At 37.1% G+C, this 21046-nt stretch overlaps 1 protein-coding gene across 1 annotated transcript; it reads right to left on the bottom strand.

Annotated features, from left to right (window-relative positions):
- Positions 1 to 3244: 3244 nt before the first annotated feature.
- Positions 3245 to 15405, bottom strand: cxcl12b (chemokine (C-X-C motif) ligand 12b (stromal cell-derived factor 1)). The gene is made up of 4 exons (XM_067499007.1): positions 15236 to 15405; positions 13027 to 13144; positions 8017 to 8100; positions 3245 to 6081 (listed from the first exon to the last, which is right to left on the bottom strand). The coding sequence occupies exons 1-4, from the start codon at positions 15300 to 15302 to the stop codon at positions 6042 to 6044; spliced, it is 309 nt and encodes a 102-aa protein (XP_067355108.1). The 5' UTR covers positions 15303 to 15405; the 3' UTR covers positions 3245 to 6041.
- Between the last annotated feature and the right edge of the window lie 5641 nt (positions 15406 to 21046).

Raw genomic sequence — 21046 nt, 5'->3', positions numbered from 1 at the left:
CTACTGACAGTGTTGCTTCCAACTGGAAACCCTGAAGGTAAATGTTGAAGAGTTAGTGGCCAGGACCATTAATGAAATCAAGGAGCCGATGCAAATAAATAAATACATAAATAAATAAACACAATCAGTAAAAATGTGTAGCTATTTGACCAGTGAACAGCTGCTTTACCTGAGTGGAACCTACCATTTGCTTAGATAATTATAGAGTGAACAGACAATTAAATTAAAAATTAAATTAAGTTAAACGTGAGCTTATGACTATTTATGTACTAACGAACCAACAATACTCACCCTTGAGTAACTTCGACCGAATGTTACAGATCTGTTTCAGCAACTCTCCTTTCCCTCCTACCACTCACTGCTGACAGGACCTGATGGTGCAAACCTGTTTTTACTGTGCCTTCATGAGCAGCTGATTTATCCCAACATCACATAACACAGTTTTTGTAAACATCCATAATCAGATCTGGATCCCAAATTAAACTACACCAATAAACAGAATCACTGAGGCGAAATCAAACAGTTAAGACAGAGAAACACTACTAATGTTATCAGAGGGCTTTTTTGAATTGAATGTATTTATAAAATACCCAAATTACTCTATTTTATGCCAAATTACTTAATTACTTAATATCAATTTTAAAAAACAGTCGGTCAGTAATTAACAGTCAGTAATTTCCAGCAAATGCACAGCTCTGAAGCGCAGACAGAGTGAGAACACAGTATGCTTTATTATTACTGCTCTTCATTTGAAACCACCTGAGTCACATATGTACTCCATATTAACCATTTACCTTCATGTGTAAAAAAATAAATAAATACAATTCTACTCATTATTAATTTATGTTTTGATATGTCAACGTGATAATCACCTCTGTTTTTGGAACTGACCTCAGTGAAGTCTATGGGAAATAAACTGTTGTGTAGTCAATACAATAAGTGCCATGTGTAGTTCGCTCCATCATACTTTGCTGTCTCCTTGAACTGTATGTGAGGTCCAGCTTTTCTGCACAGTGTCTGTGTTGAAATGTCTCTTCATCAGTCTGTGCTTTTATTGTTCTCTGTTGGACACATCATACATGAGTCAGACTCTGATTAACCCAATGGAAATATTTTATTAGTCACTAGTAGCTTGTAATGATGCATATATTTCTATTTGTGCGCCTTCTTGAGTTGGGTTAGTTTTTTTGTTGTACAAACCTGCCAAATTCCTCAGCTGAATTGGATCAGAGCAACATGTCAGTAAAACTATGTATACATTAATAAACATTCTGTACATACTGTATGTCAGCCACCTCCATCCCGGCCTCAGCTGAATAAGCACATTAAAGAAATCACATAATCAGTTCAAAAGGCACAAACATGTAACTCTAACCCCCTTGGTCCATATCCAAACTGTGTCTCATGTTCCTCATATGCATCTACACAGAGGTCAGAGAACAGCGCTGCACCATGAAATTAATCTGCTCTATGAGGCTCCACTTTATTGGAAGTGACAGCTACATAAAGCAGTACAGGCTCCCTGGCACTGTGGGCGAGTAAGCAAGAACAAATTAATACTTCTAAAACTCAGGTGTTAAAATGTAAGACAGGAATGTTAATGGGCATCACATCTTTCTTTCCTTTTCAGCCACAATATGACAAGACAGACCATTAAAAACCATGCTTTCAGTTCTAAGGCAGAAAAAGTCAGGTGGTGCCTGCTGAGGTGTTCTTTGAGCCTGATTACTCCAACACACTTGCAGATTGTTTGCGAAGGTTTTTTGGTTTGGCAGCGGTCTTCTGTTGGAATTGGTTTGTTTTAGTAAACCTGCACCAGGACTTCTGCTCTCCAGTGTTTGATTCTTCACTAAAGAAATTGTGGTTATGTGGTGTGTAGTACAACTTATTCCACCTGTCTGATGTGTGGTATAGACACTTTGTATTGCATTTCAAAAGAGCAAGTAACTTCTCATGGCAGTTCTTGAAAGACAGACATTTCTCAGCCTCCTCGTTCACCTCTGCAGGAAATTTTCCACTGCAAAATTGCATGAAGTGATATTTAAGATGGGGAGTGGTCAGGTTTAGACTTATTAGTTTTATTATTTAACCACCACAACACAATTTTACAGACATGCAGTGACCACTCAGACATGTTCATTAAAACATTTCCTGATTATGGTGGTTAGGAAAACTTGTATACGGAATACAGAGTCATAACACAGACAGTGTGTCTGAGTGTCATTGTTCTCACCAACACCCCCATACAAGACAGTAGACTGTTTACAGTATGTGGACTGTCTAAATAAACTTCTGTTTTTCTCAGGAGCTGGAGGAACAACAGAAACCTGTGCAGAAATTTTACTCCTATGCCCAGTTTGCTCCATGACACTTTGAGTCAGTGATTTATCCAGGTTGTGTTTCTGTACCATATTGGAATCGTTGCTCCTCCAAAATTACACAATGTCACTTGAAACAAATGAAACATACATAAATATTGTTTATAACTAATGCTGCGGAAATTAGGACATTATTTTTTGTGAGTAATGTGAACAATTTAATGGTCTGGAGAAATGAGCGCAGGCCAGTCAGCTGCTCTATCTTCTGATACTGTGTACTGACTGTTTTTTCTCAGCAGCTGGTCCAAAGTAAAAATAAGGGAGGAGTAAGTTCCTGACCTGAACCCGACATCCATAAATACATTCTTGAAAAGACACACCTGATCCAGGGGCAACTTGATCCAGCCAGTTGCTCGATCCATTTGTCTGTGAAGCCCTCTATATTTCTCACATTTTTTTCTCATTCAGAGATCTGAACTCCTCCCAACTTTTCAGTTTCGAAAGATCTAATCATTAATTTTACCTCAACAACTACAAAACCACCTTGAAGTTGTAGATACAGTGTAAGTGAAGGTTAAGCCATGCATTGGTTTATGTTCAGTCACTCATAAGGTTAGGTGTGCATTGTCAGGGGCAGTTCTTGAGGGTGGCCAGGGGGTCGGGTCCAAATTTGGTTCAGTCACTTAATTGTGTGAGTAACAATGAATTTTAATTTCTCCCCACAGGGTGAAGAAATCTGGAAGACGCAACAACAAGAAAGACTAAACATGACATGACATGTATGTTGTTAGGCTGTTAATTGAAAATATGAAATAACTTGGATTAATCACAGTAAAATGTTAATTAAGCTCAGTTATGCCCTTAGTTATTTTTTTCATAACAGATTCACAGCCTTATTTCTAATATAAAATAAAGACATATTCAACTGTAATTTGAATATATTTATTGAAAAAGGACATGAGTATTATACAGTAGCTAAAATACTGCCTTTTGGTTTACAAATGGTGACAGAGGATAATACTCTAATACATCTCATGTATATGAAGATAATTTGTCACAAGCTGCCTCAAAAGAAATAAAGTTATTTCACATTGTCTAGGGGTCCAAAGCGGAATACATGCACCCACTTTAAGTTTTTATTAGCACAATAATAGTGAGTAAATGTGAACCTGAATCTGATTTGACATGAAAAAGTGTTGTGCACATTTGGTCTGTAATAAACATGTTTAAGCTCTGGTAGCAGATAATCGTAATAATAATGGCAGGGATACATATTAGTGATATATACAATAGATCATACTGTACAAAATGTTACAGTGAAGCTTGATGACAGTGTTTTTTAACACTGCACTGGTCAAATGGGGCCACAGTATTACACACATTAAGTCTAATTATAAAACTATGTGTTATGTCAAATGAGTCTTTCACATAAAATGACATAAATCATTACTAAAACAAATGCTGTGGAAACTTACTAATTTTATGGGCTATATGAGTTATTTATATATTAATAAATGATTTATAGAAAGAATACATTCTTCATTCTATATTTTATCTCTGTACTTAATAGACTGCTTTGGGAATGAATGTGAGCTTTTTAAAAAAATTGCACAACTGCATTTTATCATACTTAGTAATGTGTTTAAACTAATCAGTGTAATGATATGAAACGAGTTTTCTTTACCTTAATTGGAAATGAATTATATTAATAGGATTATTGCACTATTAACTGCAAATTGATAAGATTATCATCAATAATCTGACATGTGATACAAAACAAAGACCATAACAATGACCACAAGTCCCAGGACTTCCATTATGGTTTTAGGTAGGGAAAATAACAAACTTGTTTTAATTTTGTAGCATGGCAGCAGTACAGTGAAAATAAAATGAATGCCTGTGGGGGTGCTGGGAGTGTCCAGATTGAAAGCACATGTTGGTCTCTTGGATTTCCAACTCTAATGTTCTAATGTTTAGGTCTGTTAGTTAGCTCGGAGGCCCAATTGACACATCATACATCAGCCTCAGTAAAACTAAAAAAACCACTCAAGTATTGAACTGGTGGACCGGACTGAATCTGTTTCTGTCTGGCAACACAATGACAAGGCTGACTGAGAGGAAACAATATGGAGAGAACAACAATCCAGAAGGGCCCAATTAATCATGGTTGACTAATTTTTGTATCCACACTGAAAAAAAAATTGTACTAGATACAGTAATTCTTTATTATTTTGGAGATAGGGTGTAATGCATGCTGTAGATAAAACAAGATAGGGCAAAAACTATTACATATAGGTAAAAATTAGCAGAAATCCTTGAAAGTAAAATTTAACACTGTTTCTCACACTTCATTTAGTAGCAACTGCTTTGCATTAAAAAAGCATTCAGTAAGATTATACACAATATAAAAATAAAAAAATACATATAAAAGACACATCTGATAATAAAGTGGCTCAAACATATATAAAAAAAGGACCGAAGACTTTTGTTTTGCCACTGAGAGCATTCCCTTTGTTGATCATTCGCTGTTTTATATGACACTTTATAAGCTTTTCATTCCTACCAAGGACAGGTGTTGGTATGAAAATACTGCTTTCAATGTGCTCTGTTGTCATGACATACATTTACCCCGTCTCACTGATAAAAAAGTAAAAAAAAAAACAACTGTTCAGAAATATGACGAACATCCACTTTCATCTAACAGTAAGTGAAACAGGACTTTTTCTTCATGTTCAAATGTATAAATATTTGGTCTCTGTTTACTTATGTTAATCGATACAAAAGCTGCATTGAAAAGTGTTTCATTCCATTTTTCTTGCCTTTTTAGTTTACCACCTTATAGCCTTAGAATAACATCGACTTACCACTTTTCCTTCTTTCTCCAACAACAGCGCTTTGAGTATTTTGTGACAAAATATCGCATAAAATAAACAGTGAAATACATTAATGGCTCTGACCCATTATACTAGATATATATAGCACCTTACGATCAGTGCTTCTTCCCTAACGGCTGGTGTGAACTTCCCTTCTGTTTCATTTCTGCATGAGGACACAAAGACAGTGCAAGGCTTGTGGTAGCAAGGCCGCGCTGATTGAACGCTTTTTGTGTGATCTAGCCCAGTTGGCCAGGTCCTTTGCCCCATAACCCCCAGTCTTGAGGTAAGCTTTTTTCCTAAACTCTCATTTAAAATATTGCTCTTATGAATAAAGTTTAACAAACAAACAAAAAAAAAAAAAAAAAATAAAGCTAAAAAACTTGTTAAAGTGGAGCTGTATAATTTCTTCAGTTTGCAAAAATATATTTAGGCCTTTCTGACAGGAACTTACTTTGACATGAAGTGATGGTAGCATTACCCATAAAGCCTTGTGTTAGTGTGTGTAAGAGAAAACTCAATTTGTTCCATTATTGCTATGTGAAGTAACAACACTCACACACACACACACACGCACACACACACACACGCACATAAATGACATAAGCACACGTCTTTTCATTTCAATATGTGATTGCACTTGGTGGTGAGACGGAAGTGACTGTGTGAGCACCCAAAGGGAACCTGGTGATGCTGCAGCTTGGTTTGGCAGTGAAGTGCTGGTTCTGCAGGTGGTCCAGAGAGTTGGACAGGTACATACAGCATGTTTACATACGTCCATAGCAGTGACGGGGAGGTATACAGGTCTGGGGATAACAGCCTAACAACATACATGTCCCCCATGTTATGTTTAGTCCTTCTTATTGTTGCGTCTTCTTGATTTCTTCACCCTGTGGGGAGAAATTAAGATTTAATAGTTTAGTCAGACTAAAAATGATTACACTATAAAAATAGTTGGCAGTATATTGTCTGAATATGCATTATTACAAATGAATCCAGTCTAATGATGAAAATAGTTAGTCTGGCCAGGTGCCAGTAGTGAAATGGAACTAAATACCTTGACAATGGAACTCCACTCATATACAGTTTGAGATTGTTGTACTTTGAGAATTTTCATTTTCTTGTACTCCTACATTTTAGATAAGGTTTTGCGGAAAGAAAACAGATTCTTATAACAGGCCACCTTTTCAATTGTGACCTCTTACCAAAAGCTAGGTCTATATGAGGCCCCTTGTCAAATGTTTTGGTGGTTCACACAGAGTAATTTTCCTCTAAATGCTGCGAGGTAATATAGTCCAGGGAGCAATGATAACTCATTTTACAAAGTAATAAGGAAACAAAACATGATTTTCTTTTCTAACAGATGATATGAATGTGCAGCTGGGGACTGGTGAAAAGAGTGTGCATGCTATGCTGCAGAGCAGTCATGTTAGGGGCCTCAGGTGTTGGCAAACAGTTTTGATGGGTGAACATCAAATGTAATTTTTCTGTAGTGCAAGTGAATATGAAAAATGCTGATGGTGACAAGGAGCAAAGAGTTTAATAAAAAAAAATGTAAAAAATGTGGGTTGGGATCTTTTATGTAAAGACATTAACACAGAAACTATATTTGCAGTAATGCAACTTGTATGATCACAAACCTGGACAATACAGCTACAGACCAATTTTGATGCAAAATCTTGTTACTTGATTATTTTCATAGTTTTGCTAAATAATAAATAATCATTTAATAAAAATAATAATTTGTTGGAAAAACTTAAAGCTCCATTGCTCTACAAGCTACTTAAGCAAACACTAGCATGAGACCTTAAATAAGCTCACTTGTTCCCTGCTCCCCTATGCTCGTCTACCATCATGCTCTGAACAGCCCTTTAGATATCAGCTATTATCTAACTGAAATACTAATCAGGGAGAAATAGCTCTAATTATTTTGCTCAAAAATGTTTAGAAATAAATTTTTCTTCACAGCTGCAGAACTTCTCCACATTAAGATACAGTTTGCAGGTTATTTCTTTAAAAACGATTTAAAATTAACAGCCACGTCTCTTCATACAATATTCATTAGTCTGCATGTGAACGGTCAGTTGTTTCGTGTGCCTGACAGACCGTTTGTTGCTGTGCCACATACCAGCTCTAATGAACTGTGATGACTCCAGTGATAAAGACTGCAATTTAAAAAACACGTAGGTCCTTCACTAACACAATAAATATTCACAAATTACTTTATTGTTTGTTTTTACACTGTGCACTTTCATAAGTGTTTATGGTGTGGGGATAATCATCACCAGACATTTTGGGAACGTTTATTATGAGGAAAGCATACATTTTAACTACATGGCTCAATAAAACCTGATTGAGCAGCTGCAGCTTTTACTATGAAAAGGTTTCTCGACTAATGCTGCCCTACAACCAGGACAGGTTCAATTAGCAAAAGTAATTTGTTAGGTATTAAAAAACATGTTAAAAAGATAACAAGCCCCACAATAAGTGAACTGTGAGTTTAAGATAATAAACACTGTTACATTTAATTCATTATAGCTGAAGTCTCTGGCACATGGGAAAGAAGAAAGCAGAAACACCAGTGGCAGATTTATCACCAACCTTGATTGATTCTAATTATTTCACAGATAATAACTCAGCTGCTTACATCAACCATGTCACTGATTTCACAGAGGAATTGTCAGCAAGAAGCTGAGAAATGGACGGACACCGTTTAACTTTTTTTTTTCTCTTTACAAACTCTAAACTCAGTAGAGAGCTGTACTTAATTTTGCCTGTCAGTGATGCTTGTGTCTGAGCAGAGATAGTGAGGAGGGTTTGCTTACTTGTTAATGGCGTTCTTTAAGTACTGCTGCAGCCACTTGGTCTCTGGGTTGATGCAAACTTCTCTATTGTTCTTCAGCTTGGCACTGTGGGAGAAGAAAAATCGAATTTGAGCAATTAGATAGTCAGTATTTTTGGAAATTGTTGAGTTCAATTGTGTTCACTTGGTTGTGTTGTGCGACTGTCGCATTTTAACCTGCAGATTTGTCCGATCTTTTACACTTACACGTCACACAACATACACACAGAGATGAAGAAAAAGCAAAGTGTCTGAGTCTGATCCAAACTCACATGTAATAAATCAGGTTCAAGGACGTGTGCAGTAATGGAGAACGTGTTCATCTCTGGGCTTTTTTAGTAGCCAAACATCCCGTAATGGTGTTCAGTACAGAGATGATATCTACTTTATTAGCTGTTCTGTAACAAGACCTCCCAGTAACCTGAAGACCATGTGACTGGCATTTTAATTATCCCTAAGAACCTCATTCACGTTCCTTAGTTGGCTCACTTGGTTTCCATTTTGCCGCATTTTCTTTACTATTCAACAGGGACCAAGGCTGTTTATTGGATAAATTACATCCTACCCTGGTTTTATCTGAATGGTTATTAATAAAATATGCTATATCAATAAAAATTACGATTATTATTATAATCGTTCATACATGACATACATTTACACACACTTTCCAAAATATGCATAGTTTTTCCCCTAACTTCAAAGGAGCCAGCAGGTTCAGTTCATGTCAGTACTGAATAAATCAACATGGAGGGATTTGCTAATAAAAGGTCATCAATCACAACACACTACATATAACTTTTCATCTTCTTAAGGTTATACTATGGCCATAGGGGAAAACATATGTAAACCGACCCCAGTTAAAACTATGTAGTATCTATACGATACCAGTAATCATTAGGCAATAACAATGTGAGAGTTGTGAGTTGCATTGAAATCTATGTAAAAACGTGTTCTTGAAATGTGCAACATAACCAATTTAGAGCTATTACACCTAAACACAAACTACTATGGTATCACACTTAAACACATCATCACAAATTATAAAAAAGCTGTCACCTACAGAAATGTCACGGTGCTTTAACATAAGCTAACCTGATTTTTTTCTAACCAAAAAGACAAATTTCTGCACATACTACAACATGTAAGAAACATATCTGAAACACAAATCACTAAAAGAAAGAACCTGAATGTTAAAATGTGCACAACTCTTATATGATAAATCACCTTCTGATACAGTTCTGGTACGTGGTTAATTTATGAAGCTGTGCTCAGAAACACATCAGCTAAACTAAAAGATTAAACCTCAACACATCATGAAAAGATCCAAGTTGAAAACCTGAAACCTTTCTGCACATGAACCACTGTCATCCGCTGGTCAGTGGTGAAAAATCACAGTTCTCTGTTTCCACTCAGTGGCAGCTGGGAGGGAGACTCTCATCGCAGATCACACAGTGCTGTAGGCCTTGTAAAGCTGTCTCACCATGGAACAAAACATCTTAACCCATAGTTTGAAGTAGACTCTGTACCTGGGAAAGCATTTTGCTTGGACGGATCTGGTTTAAAAGTCTTGAAAGGCTCAATTTAATACTGATGTTGGCCCTAATTAGCTAATAGATCTAAGTGCACACACCAAAGCGTGCATTTTTACTCATTTACACAGTCTTTAATTCTACCACAATTATTTTAAGACACTTTAAACCAGCTGAAACCTTTGTAATCAAAGGATTTGTTGAGACAGTGGTTAAAACAGCACTTTATGATGTCGCTGTAGGATCTCAATTAGATATACGGTAAATCTTTAAACAATCCCAATAGTACTAATCACAATGCTGTTGTTTAATGAGAGTATTTGGATTAGGATGACATATTTACAATATAAATATGTGAAAATTAAGTTATATTTTTGATGTTTTTCTGTTCATTAAGATAGTTTGTCATTCCTTACTATTTCAGTTAGGACATGCTTTGAAATGAGTGATCTCAGTGGTTCTATCCTTTGCATAAAAGAGGTGAAATATAAAAAAAATAATATATAAATATTGCTTTTGAAATTGTATTAATATATGTTATGTATTTTGGCCTTTCTTTTAAATTCTGACATCTTACTAGAGTTAGAAAGCTATCCTAACAGTTTATTACATCTTCGTATTCTGCTCTAAAATACTAAATAGGGGGATTATTTATGAAACAGTTATGAAAAGTTATAGTTATAAAAAAATATATTTGTACTCACTCATATTATTTCCATGGTCAAACATAAGAGTTCAGTTGAAAACATTTTATTTTTTATTTTCACTTGTTTTCAGAAAATTAATATTTTTTTCTTACTCTGTATAATCTTCTTTAAAGTGTTGATCAATTCTGTTTTTTACTCATCAGGTTTTTTTTTTTTAATTTAAAATCTAATACTGAAGCAGGAGCTGCAGGAATGTCACAGCTGTGTGGTTGCAGAGAGTGAGTGATGGCTGTCCTGGTGATGGATTGTTAGGACAAATATTTAGGGGAGGATTGGTTTTGTTATCAGTCAGAGCTCAATGAGTTTCAGCTCCACTGGGGCGAACAGGGGACAGGCAGTGGGGTCTGTCCCCCACAGCCCATGTGGGCCTCTCACCTCCTTGGCAAAAACTTATGTATGAGAGTTAACAACCCTGATTTGTAACACCTCCTGCTCTTCTTTCTTCTCCCTCCGTCTAGCCATCACAAAACTGTGCAGCTTAAACACGTTCATCTCGCCTCAACTTGCTCCCCTTGACCCTGCTTTCTGATTCCGTGTGTACCCCCACCTTCTGCTCCACTCTGCTACCCTTTTAATATGCCACCTCCCCTATTCCTCGCCCCATTTAGATGCACACACATAAGCAAATGAGCAAATGGCCGCTAAACTTTAAAAGAGCAGTTCAGCAGCATCAATCCAAGCATCAGCCCTAAATCCCTCAAACTAACACACAAGTCAGTGGGTCTAACAGCTCAGTAACTGGAGCTGTGTTTGCTTTTCCTCTGGGGATGTCCCCTTGTTCCCCTCCTCTTTTATTTTAGAAGGAGTGGCCAGTTCATCTGCTCTCTGGAAGTCTCCCTTCATCCTGTTTATCTGTCTGCTTGTCTGGATGACCAGCTCAGAGCCTAAACCCCAATTCACTGTGGTGGAATTTAAGGACCAGGGTTCCACAAGCAGCAGGTAGTAATTACTTCACAGCAAGTTAATACCAACAGCATGCTGGGCTGAGGTGGGGTAGAGTGGGGGGTTAGGATGAGGGTACACGGTGTGACACACAAGGGAGGAGGTTTGGGGGAAACGGGGATATAGAGTTTCTGGTTTACTTTCATCTCTCTTAATTGAGATATCGACACAGCGCTCTTTGAACCCCTCCTCTCAATGACTTCTTGACTCTTCTGGTAGTTTTTGTGGCCTAGCTGCAACACAGCCTGTTCCTCTGACCTTTTGCTGTTCGGTCACGCCTTCTAACAGTCCCCAGTCCCTTCTCATCCTTTTGGCAGAAGCCCCACAGCCTTTAGCCTTTTGGCTGTCAGGCTTCTGCCATCCTGATTTCTAAGGGCAAACAAATGAATGGGGCTTTTTAGTTAATGTGTTCCAGAACACTGACGTTATGTTGCCGGGCAGTTTGAGGTGGAAAATTGAAAAAAGTGGATAAAGGACACAGAGGGTCAGCAGAAATACAAAGCTAATCACTTTGACCTGTAATTATTGCTTCCTTTACAAAACATAAATGGCCCCATTGAGCTCCGGTCATTACAGTTTTTCCTTTTGCGAAAGTTCAGGCCCCCCATTCAGGAAAAAATAGATGCATTAACACCACGCTTCATGTCTATTGGTACTGTGTTTGATTATGTTATTTATTTCTACTGGTATACTACCAATACATATCAAACTTCTTTTAGTTTCGGCCGTTCCCTTTCAGGGAGCGCCAAAGTCAATCGTGTGCCTCAATCTATCCCTGTCCTCTGCATCCTCTTCTCTTGCACCAACTAACTTCATGTCCTCTCTCACTACATTCACAAATCTCCTCTTTGGTCTTCCTCTAGACCTCTTGCATGGCAGCTCCAACCTCAGCACCCTTCTACTGATATATTCACAGTTTCTGCTCTGAACATGTCCAAACCACCTCAATCTGGCCGCTCTGACTTTATCTCCAAAACATCTAACATGAGCTGTCCCTCTGATGTAGAGATGAAAAAAAAAGAGTTAACAAATGTATCATTATAATAAACTTAATTTAATAAGACTAAGGCTTTAAAGTAATTATATAATTTACTATGTAATATCATTGCTATTTAACAGATAAACAGTTAATTATAGTTCTATGCCCTCAACCACAACTATAACTGTGCTAAATATCTGAATAAGTAAGCAGTTTTTAATTTTCAGAGATTTATAAAATCCTCCACTTATCATAATCTTCCAAAATGCTCCTAAAAAAACTTTCTATATAAAGACCCTTGGGGCGGAAGAACACACTCCTTCACAAAAGCATATCAGATATGTATGAATAATATCAGCTATTTCAGAATTTTAGCTATATTCCCTTTGCATGGCTGTGGTCAGTAAAAATATTATCGATAATTAGCAGGCACTGCCACATCAGGAGCATTTTGCCAATATCAACATGTCAGCAGTTAATTATTTTATGATAATGAACGAGAGTCCAGTAAAGATTTAAAGACTTTACAATTTAGCAACCAGTGAGTTGCACCAGCTGTCCTAATTTTTTTGTTTATGGGAAGGGGCCATAGATAGCAACACAAGGTTTTCTAAGGAAATATGCCAAAAGACTGCAGGATAGATGCCTAAAAACTGTTTTTAACAGCAGCAGTGGTTTGTCTGTGCTTAACAACCATCATCACAATTCACTTAAATACACCAACATCTATTAAACAAAATTGTTACACAGGTGACTCATTAATCCTCTGGCATTCATACTAGGAAGTAGATTTCTTCATGTTATTAACAACTACAGAAATTTTGGGCACTACTTACATGACTTGGAAGGGGCAGTTGGGTGTGTGGAGGAACTTGAGCTCTTTGATGGAGCGCTGGGGAACCGTGTTGAGAGTGGAACGACACCAGCACCGCTCCACCAGACTGATGGGCTTTGCTGCAAGGACACAAGGAGGAAAGTGTTGAATCAGTAATAGTGTTGGAAAAGAACAGTGGAAAGTCAAATGAATGCAGTTAAATGGTAGTGGCTAAAAGCCACAACATATAAAAAGCAGAACATTTAAATGATACTGTTTACACAAAAAGACAACACACATTTCAGTCAAAGGTTAGGTTTGTTATTTTTGGTAATTAGCATTTAATGGTATACATAGGTTAATAATCATGCTGTTGACTATTAAATAAACTGTTAAATAGTAAATGGCCTTTTTTTTAAGCAACTGAAATATTTGGATTTTATTTTGAAAAAGGGCATCATGAGGATCCTCAGTGAACAAATAAAAAGTGTGTTTATTTTACTGCAACAAGACTTTACAAATCATGAAAGCATATGATTTTACCGCTAAACAAAATGTTCATTAAAAAGAGATTAGGCCTTTCTGACCACTCTCTCTCTCACTCTCTCTCTCTCACACACACAGAGAGAGGCAGAATTTTAGCTTTTCACTCCCACACCATTCAGCCCACCCACTCTAAAGCAGAAGGGTCCTCAACACTCAATTTCCAATATTCTCCTCTTTTATGAAAAAGCACTCTGCAGATCAGCCTTCTGTGGAAATCACCTCAATTACATTCTTAAAATGATTACAAGTCACCCCTGTGCCTCCATGGACGCTTGTCAGGGACCAGAGGACCACAGGTGCACACCAGTAATGCAATTAAAAGCCCATTGTAGTTTTATACCTCATTGCCATTTTGTAATACAGCTTTCAGAGATTCCAAAAAAAGAATGATGAGTGTAAAAATGTCAAAGGAAAAATGGGGGAAACATACAGTAATAAAACTGGACTTGTAGCATTGATGCTGTGTGGTGCTTTACTACACACAATTGGTTGGATTGAAAAATTAATGCTGCACTGAAATTCTAAAAGTTCACAGAGCAGGTTTTGCAGATGTTTTACAAATTGCAAAACTGATTCTTTGTACCAACCGTTGCCTACTTCTGCGGTATTCTAATCGACATGGAGGTTTATAACCCCAAATGCTAGACCACAAATGGCTAAATCCTCACTTATATGAGTCTAATTATTCACACACATTCAGGTTCTTTTGTCATGCAAACTAAGAGATCATTATGCAGCAAGCAGCATTTGGGCCAGAAGTGAGAGTTCACTGCTATCACCAGTGAATTGTTTGGCCCTAATTAAAAACTAATTAAAAGAAAGCAAAGAAAGAAAACACAAGGCTAATACACACATTTGGACCGAAGTCTTTAATATGCAATTGAGGTTATACTGAGGCCAAAACAGCAAGCTTGGCATAAAGCAGGGCAGGCGACTCAACATCCTATATTTGTCCCCTACTAAGGTTAATGTGAGGGAGGCTAATGTGGGGTCAGATGTGGACACTGCTAATACAAGAAACATTTTAGGCTACAATATTGAATATATATAATATGTACTTGAATATATATATGCCCTGATTTATTACCGTTAAAAAATAACAAGAATAAAAAGCCCTAAGAGTTATAAAAATAACGCATTAGTAATGTTTTTGTAACTGAACTTATATACAACCCAGTGATTACTTTTATTACTGATCTGCTCATTATTTCCCAGAGCACAAGCTGACATTTTTAAATTGTTTCTCTGGTTTTGATATAATAGTTTCCCCTCTGCTTACTGTTTTTCCTTGTCTGAAAAGCATAAAATGCAGTAAAAGCTGCAGTAAAAGTTCTTGGCGCCAGAAATGCAACAACACTGCAGGATTTATCCCAGACAAACCTATTAAGTCTGCAACAACTGAAAACAAGCCAACTATCAACCAATCAAAATTCAGGTGAATAAAACTATGTCCAGGGTTATGCTTTGATAATCAAAATCAAATAAAATATCATCTACATTGAAGACATTAGCTAATAAAATTGTTAGTGTTATTACATCCTATATTACCTAGCAATAGAATCCAAAAAGGCTCAAGCATCCAGACCCCCGTCCTTCATCTTTTACACTAAAACATCTCATGCAGTGAAATATCTTCAAGCAAAAATGTTTTAAACTCCTTAAAAACAGTTCTCTACTGGACTCACCGTTGGATGTTGGTGCGTGCGTGGCTACGGCCAGCACAGCCATCAGTGCCAGCAGTTTGACATCCATGGTGGTGGGCTGACAGGCTTCAGGAGGGCTGTTCTCTCTCTCTCTTTCTTGTTCTCTGCTACAATCCAGGGCACAACTGTGACCGCCAGCTCCGCTCTGCGCTGTATTAAATCTTCAGAGGCAAGAGAGAGAGAGTGAGAGTGTGAGAGTGGGTGGGAGACAGGGAGGGAGTCCCACTTTCTCAGGAAGGACGGGTGGGGGCAAGAGAGGAGGGGAGGAGAAGAAGGGAGCAGTCAGTAGATTTCTTAGATTGTAACTGTGCTGGCTTGAACTCAGAGACAAGGTCTGAGTGGAATTATTTCTCTCTTTCTTTACTTTCAGTCCTCCTCCCCGCTTTTCTCCATTTATTTTTGTCTGTTTTGCATTTATTTACTCTTTTTTTTCTGTCACTAACTTTCCCCTTTTTCCAGTTTTCTGTGCTATTACTTTTACAGCATCTGCCTCACACACACACACACGCGCGCGCACACACAAAAACACACATTTCAGAGTCAGGACTCCCTGCTGTTGCACTAATATTTTTATATATTTCAGCTGAGTGTTGTGTTATTGTTTATTTCGACCCAGGTTGCTCTCTCTCTCTCTCTCTCTCACTCACTCTCTCTCTCTCTCTCTCTCTTTCTCTCTCTCTCTCTCTCTGTTTCTGTGTCACTCTTTCTGTGTCACTCTTTCTCTCTCTGTGCGTCTCAGGCTCTTCCTTTCTTTCTTTTCCTACTTGTTGAATCCTCGTCATCTGGCTTTGCTCCCATCCATAACGCCTGCTTCATGTCTTTATTGGGCTCCTCTGGACTTTCATTGTCTGCCCTATGATGAAACCATTAAAGAATTGTTTAGACTTCACAGCATTATTGAAAAAAAAGGAAAAACTGGTTTTAATAAAAATGAGAATAATTGCAGATCCTAATGTAACTTTGACAGATTGCTGTGACTCTGTGTGACTCTATTTTTGAAATGTGCACATTTCCCAGAATTATGGATCATGTAGACTAAATTATGTGTGATTTATTCACAGTTTAATAAGGTTTATTTAAGGGAATGCAGAAGAGGAAATAATATGTAAAGTTTCAAAAACTTGGGTTAATTGACAAAAAGCAAACAAATCAGGACAATGGCACAGAGAAAATGTAATTACACAACAGCCAAATAAAATACATAATCTGCTCTATGATAAAAACAGGCCAACAAAGACAAAGAAAGTTCTGTATTTGCATTGCTCAACGACATCAAAAATTTTATGAAAAGATCAGGACTAATTGTGTGAAGGAGCATCAACATATCACCAACCATGTTTTATTAACATATATTTATTTATGCAGAGAAATTATTGGACAAAGACATAACCAAGAAAATTTGGTTGGATCTTACAGGACCAACTTTTTTTTAAAGTAATTAGTAACCTTGAAATAAATCAGGGCCTCTCCTCTTTCTAATTAAAAAAAATTGTCTTCTGCTTGTTGGTGCTTCTGCAGCTCCTCTTTCCGCTCCACTCTACCCAACGGGTTTAGGCAGACGACCTTACATTGTACTGAGTTGACTCTTGTGATTTAGCACCATATAAATAAAAACTGAGTTAAATTTAATTGAAGGCAAAAAATAAAATGTCCATTTTTATGGATGAAAACTGATATAAGTGGTTAAATATAGCCTTTATATTTCCAGTGTTGTAAGTATTGAGCAGAATTTTAAAAGTGTTTAAAAGTGCTGATTGGTTCAAACTTTGCGTGATATGAAACTAATACTCTGAGGCTCAGGATTGATCTTTCTGACTTAGGATGGATGTTATAACAGCTGTGAGGGTAAAGACTTAAGTTCTGACATGTTTCTGAAGCACCTGATCATTGATGATCTGATGATCTGAACTTCGTTTGAGGAAAAAAATTACAAATAAATGACTGAAACAGTGAACGGCAATGTAACAGGATACAGATGTGAGTGAGTAGGCTGGATGCATGTGTATACATCTGTCTACAAAAATGCATGCCATTACCCATATTTTTGTCTCCCTTCTCCCTGTCAGCTGGTAAAGTGAAACCGGTACTTCATGCAGGAACTTGCCAGTTTCTCTGTCAGAGCTGTTGGAAGTGATTAACCTCCCCCCAAATCCCCCATCTCCCACACCCTCATCTGCAGCCCCCCTAGCACCAGTAATAAAACCATACACTGCTAAAGACAGCCTGTCAATTCATACATGAAACCCTTCCCCAGCAGTTTACAGGCCTATAGCACAGCAGTGAGCTGAGAGAGAACTCCCAGTCCTGCTGCAAGCTGTAAACCTGAGAGGGTGTTTACTATTGGCCAGAGAACCATCCAATATATCTGCAATTAACAGTCGGGACATGAAACTGAGCTGTGATGAAACAAACATCAAATTTGCTTTTGACACAAACAATGCACTTTTATTGTTTAATGCCACATTAAACACCCCATTGATTTGACAGCCTAAACAGAAAACACATTTTTTAAATTTACTTCTTGCAAATTTCTAAAATAATAGCGTAACAGCAAAAATCAACAGTCCTGGTTCACCAGCAACCAACTCAGGAAATCATTTTCTTCCGGGGCAAAAACTTGTTAAAATGTATAAAGATAAATGAAATTATTTAAAATATTTAAAATAAAATGTAAAATAAAACTGTAGTCTTGTACAAAAGATTTAAAGGTGTCAAAATGAAAGATGCAACAAATCCATCAATGTATCGTTTGATGAGAAATTGTTAAAACATACTATTTTACTATTCTTAGAGCCATTTTGTTATAATGATGCCCTCATCATCGCCTGTTCGATATGAGCTTTAAAAAGGACGACAGTTATTTTTTTAAGCAGTGTTAAGAAACCTTTATCTTTATAAGGCTTCACAGTTTCATTATGGAACAGCATGTAATGCATCTTTAACATTGGGCAATGTCAAAATTTTTTGTATTATTCATGTCAACAATAACATTAGCAAGCTCAGATGAACCCACACCTCCAAACAACCTAAAACCTTGTCAGTCACAGGGCTGAGACTTGTATTTACTAAGCTTTGCCAGTGTTAACATGCCACAGAAGTGCTGCTGCAAAGCACAACAAGAATGTGTTTGGCACATTTAATTTTGACCTGCAGGACAACACAGCCCCTAGTAGCACACGTGGGGTCAGAGGTCAAAGGTGTCCCTTGTCCCTGTATAGGGTTACAGGTAGCAGAGCAGCCAGGTCTTTGTTGTGCACCAGTCCTGATAGACGAGCTTGCACACATGGCTGCCATGATGAGAGATATGATGGAGACCATCACGTCCATACACGCAACACTTGCTACATCATTTGCATTTGGCTGAATAAAAGTGGAAGAGTTTATTTATTTTTTAATCTTAAAGAAAAAAAAAATCTTTTTTAGCCTGCTGACACAATCTGCTGTTTTATAGAACAGATAATTAATGCACACATTTAAATATTTAGGAAATAAATTACGACGCCCTGGTATAATAAAATACATGCTCATATTTTATGCTACCATATCACAAACTCTGTGCACGTGAATAACCTTCACTGTTTCATTAGCATCAGTGTGACATAGCACCTAAACTAAACCCTCCCAACCACGTTATTAACATCTTTTGTGGCCTTCCATGTAAAAATTAACCCAAATAAACACCGGCTAATCTTTTCGGTAATCTCCAAACGTGACAGCAGATGCAGACTTCCCTGTTGGGATCTATGTGTGGAGATTGCTTTGTGGTCTGGAGTTTATTGTGTTTGTCCAGCAGCTTGAGTCTGGTGCTGGAGTTTTATTTTATGGTGGCAGGGCAGATGAAAGGCTTCCCTCCACTGGGCTTAGATAAACAGTAGTTCACAATCACAGTCTGGCGTATGAGAGGCTCGAAATTTGCAGTGTAAACACGCATTATTCAACATGTGAAAAAAAAATTCGTAAAAAAAAAAATTCGTAAAAAAGGAAACGTGTTGAGTAACATTACATTACAGAATACAAAATACTTAGACTCTAATGACTTTCAAGTAGACTTTTCTTGTACTAAAAACAGTACTATCCTATATACTATACACACTGGATATGTGCATGTTTATGGTGGAGATTTGTAACAGGGTTCAGGTAACAGTTTAGAGAGGAGGTTTTGGGGGTTTAGAGAGGGGATTAGTGTGTATTGTGTGTGTGATGTATTTGTTGTTGGGTGTGTAAGTGTGTGTGGTGGTGGCGGGGTATTATCAGTGACTACGTTTGTCCCTGAGCCTCAGCAGCTGGTTTCTCCTGGGGAACACACACACACACACACACAACCATTTGTACAGCTTTCCCTGTCGGGACAATAACTACCATAATGTGTTCCCTGACCCCTTATTCTAATCTAATTCTAACTTTGACCTTAAAACCATTTCTTAACCCTATAACTGCCTTTTGACGGTTTGTGAAAAATTGAAAGACAGGCCAAAGTGTCCTCACTCCACTGGTCCTGAAGGCATACAACACACACACACACAAACACACACGCACACACATATGGACCGAAATGCTGTGGAGGGAAAACATCCTTTAATCAGTGATGAATCCAATATTTTGATGATCTTCTGTTCAATTATTAATAGATTAAAAATGCAGCAGGAATGGGGAGAACAGTTTACACAAAACATTCATTTGCTGCTCATCCAGCCCTGTCTCCTAAGAATTATGTTCCTACACTCAAAATATGCTTGGATAATATTACAGCATTTTTTTTTTTGTTTTTGTTTTATCTAAAGAATATTTTTGTGCACTGTGTGAAACTAAACTGCAATTGCAAATATGTTTTGTAGAAAATGTAGTGATGGTTGGTTTATGCTCCACTGCAACATGTTCTTGAAATTTATGAGGCACTACACTTATTAATCAAACAGAGAAACAAGGAGGTGATTTGGCTGGATGCCGTGTTACACCATAGACCTGAGTTTGATTCCTGCTGTTGTGTGTTGTTAGGCAACAAAACCAATTTTAAGTTTGGGAAAGGTTGTGGTATTGTTTGAAAGGAAATAGTGTCACTGTTTCTTTTACGTTAACCAAGTGTTTGAATCCAACCCCAAAAAGTCTGATAATGCTTTAGTAATAGTTACAAAAAAACGGATGTTGTGCTGCAAGTTTGGATACTTTGATTGAAAGGTATGCAATAAAAAGGAATTTGTGACTTTCAATTTAGTTAAATTAATAGAAATTTAAAAAAAAATCATAATAGAGAAAAAAAATGTTTTTCTTAACTTAGTACAAGTAGCTCCTAAAGCTGAGTCAGATTAACATACTTATTTACAGGTCAGACAGACCCTTTTATGTTGAACAATTAAAATAATAATTAGAAATGTATTTGCTTAACATCAAATTCAACTCTATGAACATTTATTTTTGTTGAGGTTCCTGAAATGGTGATGTTGCTCCTTCTGTTAGTGTACATGTTAATCTTTCTCAGATTATGTGGCCTAATAGCCTTTATGATCTTCTGACTATGAACATCAGACATTCATCTTAACTTTTTGAAGTAACTGTCTTCACTGAGGTTATAACCTCTGGCTAATCAGCCTTTAGTGGCAATTAACAAATGCTAATATGCTAATATTCAGTAATCATATTGTATTTTAAATCAGTCATAAAAAGTGGGAGTGTTCCTGTGAAAATGAAATACAGACCAAACTTAATAAACCTAATAACTAATAAAACAGCACTGTGAATAAATATATCACTCAACAAATACAACCGCTTAATTCAGTGAAATACAAATAATAGCAC

Source organism: Channa argus, chromosome 3 (assembly GCF_033026475.1).
Source record: "Channa argus isolate prfri chromosome 3, Channa argus male v1.0, whole genome shotgun sequence".
Lineage (NCBI taxonomy): Eukaryota > Metazoa > Chordata > Actinopteri > Anabantiformes > Channidae > Channa > Channa argus.
This window is presented reverse-complemented; position numbering and strand designations above follow the sequence as displayed.

Coding starts and splice junctions, on each gene's coding strand:
- cxcl12b (XM_067499007.1), bottom strand. CDS start 15,302: ATGGATGTCAAACTGCTGGCACTGATGGCTGTGCTGGCCGTAGCCACG. Junction 13,145..15,235: donor GCACGCACCAACATCCAACG/GTGAGTCCAGTA, acceptor GTGTCCTTGCAG/CAAAGCCCATCAGTCTGGTG. Junction 6,082..8,016: donor TTAAAGAACGCCATTAACAA/GTAAGCAAACCC, acceptor TTCTCCCCACAG/GGTGAAGAAATCAAGAAGAC.